Here is a 4,430-nt window from a genome sequence, read left to right as displayed (position 1 = left end):
TATGATTAGCTATAAGTGCTACAGTACCTAACATGTGCTAATGATGCGATCAAAGTCCTCAAAAGATTCGTCTCGCGGTTTCCAAGCGAGTTCTGAAATTAGTTTTTTAATTAATGATCGAAAAACCCTCCCGACATTTGGTCAAACAATCGAAACAATCGATGTGACCTTTAAACCAAAAATTTTCACTAAAAGTCCGTTTAGTTATCAAACCAAAAATTTTTGGATGTTTAGTTATCAAACCAAAAATTTTTGGATGTCACATCAACGATTTAATCAGATGTCGGGAGAACTTTTCGGGCACTAATTAAAAAAACTAATTTCAGAACTCACCTGAAAATCGCGAGACGAATCTTTTGAGACCTTTGACGCATCATTAGCACATGTAAGTTACTGTAGCACTTATGACTAATTATACACTAATTAAGCTCAAAAGATTAGTTTTATTATTTAACTATATTTAGTGCTCCATGCATATATCCAAAGAAATGCATATATCCAAAGAGGAAGGCACAAATTTTGAGGTGAAAATTTTTGTGAACTAAACGCCCCCTAACTAAACACCCCTTGAGGCTATCTCACATGTGTTCAGAGGGCATCATGCTAGTCCATGTTTAAAACTTTAAGCCACAAAAGCTACACAAGAGATGGTGCAGTAAATACCTGACAAAACTTCTACTTAAGGCCTACCTGCTACGAGTATAAACACAAAGTATATGACAGAAAAGGAGGAATCCAAAGCATAAAACTTAGCAGCCAGGCAGAAACACGGACTCCACCCACTGCTCAGTAGAAGGCTAAAAGCACAGAAGACTCCTAGAGAAAGAAATTAACCTGTTCTTCTCATGAAATTTTGCTAAAAGCCCATGAAATTCATAGCTTTCAAACATGCCATAAATTGTAAGTGCACTAATATAAACCAGTAATACTAATACCACACAAAAAAATGAGCAGCAACGGGTGCTCTCATTATCCCCAATAAGATGACCAGGCAAAAATAATCTGCTGCCACCAGATAGATACTTCCACATTCCAATCGGCCGGCCATATCTCGTTTGCAGTAACCCATAAGATGCCAGGCAAGCTTAGCTACTTATGGTATTAGCAGGACAAGAACTACCATAAAAAGCAAAGGAAAAAGAGCCCCAAAAGGCCAAAAGAGTGTATCGTAGCAGGCGGGAGCAGGGCAGCAGCAGCAAGCAGAATGCTAGCGCACACGCATCCACCATCGGCATCGCCCGCCCCCTAGCTGCACGCCATGTCGCCATTTGAAGTTTGAACCAAAACCAACCCACCCATCCATCCGTGACCCACTGCAACAGTACGTTGATTCCCCGCGAGGACGACAGGAACTGACATGACTCACCGCATCACGCACCACCAGCAACTTGTGGAAACACCAAAGACCAAAGTGTAGAGGCCCTTCCCACCACATAATCCCGTAAACCAAAAAAATCGTCACATTAAATATTTCAAATATTTCGACGTATACATAGAATACTAAATGAAGTCATACTAAATACTAAATGAAGTCTATTTATAATTTTTTTTCATAGATGGACTGTAAATCGCGAGACGAATCTAATAAGACTACTTAATCCATGTTTTGATCCAACAGTAATACTACAATAACCATCCGCTAATTATTGATTAATCATAGATTAATTAGCATCATTAGATTTGTATCTATGCAAAAAGTTTTGTAAATAGACTTCATTCAGTACTTCAAATTAGCAAGATTTGAATGCAAAAAAGTTTTTGCGTTTCATCTAAACAGACCCAGAATCCACAAGAGCAAGTAGAGAACATTTCACACATTGGCAATCGGTTATGAGAAGAACAAGAGGAACTGAACTGCAGGAGCAAGTAATTAACCGAGATGAATAATTTTCACCAAATCGATCGACCGAGTAGTAGCCGCCGGCTGATTAAAATCCCAAGCCATCACGCATGGAGCAAGCTAGCATATCATCACAAGTTCACAACTGCAGCAGGGAGGCATTACATACCAGCAAATTGCAGATCGAGTCATCAAGTTGGGAAACGATCAGATCAAGAACTGACCTAATTAGGAGGCAGTAGTAGAAGTAGATCTATCCAGTAGCAATACCAGCAGCAAAGCATATGAAATGAAGTAGGAACTAATTTGTAGCAGCAGTAGTGGCAGCTAAACTCCAGATGGATAGAGAGCGAGCAAGCGATCGATCGAGCAGGAAGGCGGTCGAGTAGTGCATGCGGTAGCATCCATGTGGGGCGCGGCCGCGCGACCGAGCAGCTCCGGCCGGGGTTTCTCGGTCCAGGGCGGTCACGCCGCGGCGCCGGGCGGCGGAGGCGGCGGCATCTGGTGCTCGTAGTGGTGGGAGTGGCCGTTGCCGTCGTGTGGGGAGGAGGAGGAGATGACGGCGGCGGGGACGGGGTGCGCCGGGGCCTTCTTGCGCTTCTTCTTCTCGTAGCTGACGCCGCGCGCGCGGGACTGGTGGTCCCGGACCTCGCGGAGGTAGAGCCTGACGGCGCGCGCGCCGAAGGGGTTGTTCTCGGGCCGGCCGCCGTTCTCCTCGAAGGCAGCGCGCAGCCGGCCGACGAGCGCGTCGAGGCTGCCCCAGGCCTGGCGGAGCGGGCACGGGCAGGGCGCCGGCGGCGCCGGGTGGCCGAAGAAGGGGCAGGCCGGGGTGTGCACCTTGGTCTTGCCGAACTGGTCGAGGTAGCGCAGGAACTCGAGAACGTGCGCGCCGCTGCACCGCGCCAGGGACAGCGGCGGGCGGTGGTTCCGCAGGTACTGCCCGAACGTGTTCCAGTCCCGGCGCTTCTGCGACTCGTACCGGCTCGGCGACGCCGCCGGCGACAGCGCGCCCGACGCCGGGCCCCCGCCGCCGATGCCGATGCCGGCGCCGCCGCTGTTGTCGGAGTGCGGGCTGTCCGGGTGCGGCACCGGGACCAGGTCCATCTGCCAAAGCAACCAAGAACCGGCCAACCGATCAGCAAGCCGCGAGCAGCAAGTGAATTGAGATGAGATCTATCTATTTCGGACTCGGTGCCCGCGCGCGAGCCGTGGTCCTGTGAGAGAGAAGAGAGGGCGGGGCGCCGCACGCGCGCGCGGGCGCGCGCTATAAATAGTGTTCGCGACCACCACCACCACCACCACCACCACATCTCACTTGCCTCGCCTCACTTCACTTCACTCGGCTGGCTCCCGCCCTCGTCTCCTTCGAGTGCCCCCGGCCAGCAAGCCAGCCGGCCCGGAGCAGCTAGCTAGCGGCTAGCGCCGCCTCCAAGATCGCCCGGAGAGACCACGCGCGCGCGGGGCAGGCGGCGGATCGACGGCGTGCTTGCTTGCGGTGGGAGGAGGAGGGGGAGGGCTGGATGCGAGGGTGGGTGAGTATTAATTGGCGGCGAGGTTGGAGGGGACGCCGTGGCACAGTGCAGGGCTGCTAGTGAATTGGGGGAGGAGACAGTGTGCCGTGAAAGGTGATGTGACAGCAGAAAAAGAAAGGTTTCTAGCGATGCTCGGGGCGGTGACAAGTGAAATATCATCGGTACGCGAACGAGCCTGTGGCTCAGTGGTAGCGCTCGCGGTTGCGAGGCTGCCCGCCAGCGTTCGATCCCCGTGATCGCTAAGCTGGTATCGCACCGGGTGCTGAGAGCCTGAGACTTGTGTGTGTGAGTGTGCGTGTGTGCGGAGGTGTGCGTGTGTTTTAGTATGGCATATTTCGAGACTACTCGGGCAGTCTCGTCTAAGTTGAGTCTGGTCAGCGTGAGCGCTCAAAATCTTACATGACTTCCCAGTGCTCTTGGGTGCTTTTAAAAAATATCATCATTACGAACTGTTTTTTTAGAAAAAAAACAATTCTGCTCCGCTGACGACGGTGCGGCCAGGAGGGTAGAGAAGAGGCAATGGCGGCGGTCAGGGACGGAGTTGGACGCCTGCGGTGGGTGCCGCCTGGCCGGAGTGCCGACGGGGCCGGTCGCTGCCACCAGCGCGGGAGGGGACCAGGGTTAACGAAACCGGTAGGAACCGGTCCAGTTTGACCGGTTACAGGTCAAACCGGTCCGGCCCGGTTTCGATTTGGGCCGGTATCAAACCGGCCCAAATTTAAAATTCAAATTTGAATTCAAAAAAAAGAAAAATTCCAAAAAAAATTCTAAAAATACTTCAAGGTGCGACAAATCTAATGGTGTCAAATTTTCTCAAAAATTCATTCATTTAGTATAGTTTGCGGAATTTTGAATTTAAATAAAAAAAGAAAAAAACCGACGGCCCATTAAAGCCCATCGCGCGGCAGCGGCCAGTTAACCCCCCAGTATCCCTCAGCCTCAGTCGCGCCCCCCTCAGTCCGCTCCCCTCTCAGTCGCGCCTGTCTGCCGCCAGGACGCCCCGTCCGCCGCTCGACCCCGGCCAACCGCCCGCGGTGCGCGGCTAGCCGGGCAGCTGC

At 51.6% G+C, this 4,430-nt stretch overlaps 1 protein-coding gene across 2 annotated transcripts; it reads right to left on the bottom strand.

Moving 5' to 3' along the window:
* Positions 1 to 984: 984 nt before the first annotated feature.
* LOC120691894 (protein G1-like5) lies at positions 985 to 3,432 on the bottom strand. 2 transcript variants are annotated; one of them, XR_005682401.1, is made up of 3 exons: positions 3,160 to 3,432; positions 2,065 to 2,944; positions 985 to 1,985 (listed from the first exon to the last, which is right to left on the bottom strand). XR_005682401.1 is itself a non-coding variant. In XM_039975095.1 (2 exons), the coding sequence occupies exon 2, from the start codon at positions 2,942 to 2,944 to the stop codon at positions 2,306 to 2,308; it is 639 nt and encodes a 212-aa protein (XP_039831029.1). In that variant the 5' UTR covers positions 3,160 to 3,432; the 3' UTR covers positions 1,851 to 2,305. The 2 variants fall into 2 exon arrangements, 1 of the variants encoding a protein (XP_039831029.1); XM_039975095.1 differs by having other exon boundaries at positions 1,851 to 2,944.
* Positions 3,433 to 4,430: the final 998 nt, after the last annotated feature.

The sequence above is a fragment of the Panicum virgatum genome, chromosome 9N, assembly GCF_016808335.1.
Source record: "Panicum virgatum strain AP13 chromosome 9N, P.virgatum_v5, whole genome shotgun sequence".
NCBI lineage: Eukaryota > Viridiplantae > Streptophyta > Magnoliopsida > Poales > Poaceae > Panicum > Panicum virgatum.
Note: the sequence above shows the minus strand (reverse complement) of the source record. Positions and strands in the feature narration are given on the sequence as shown.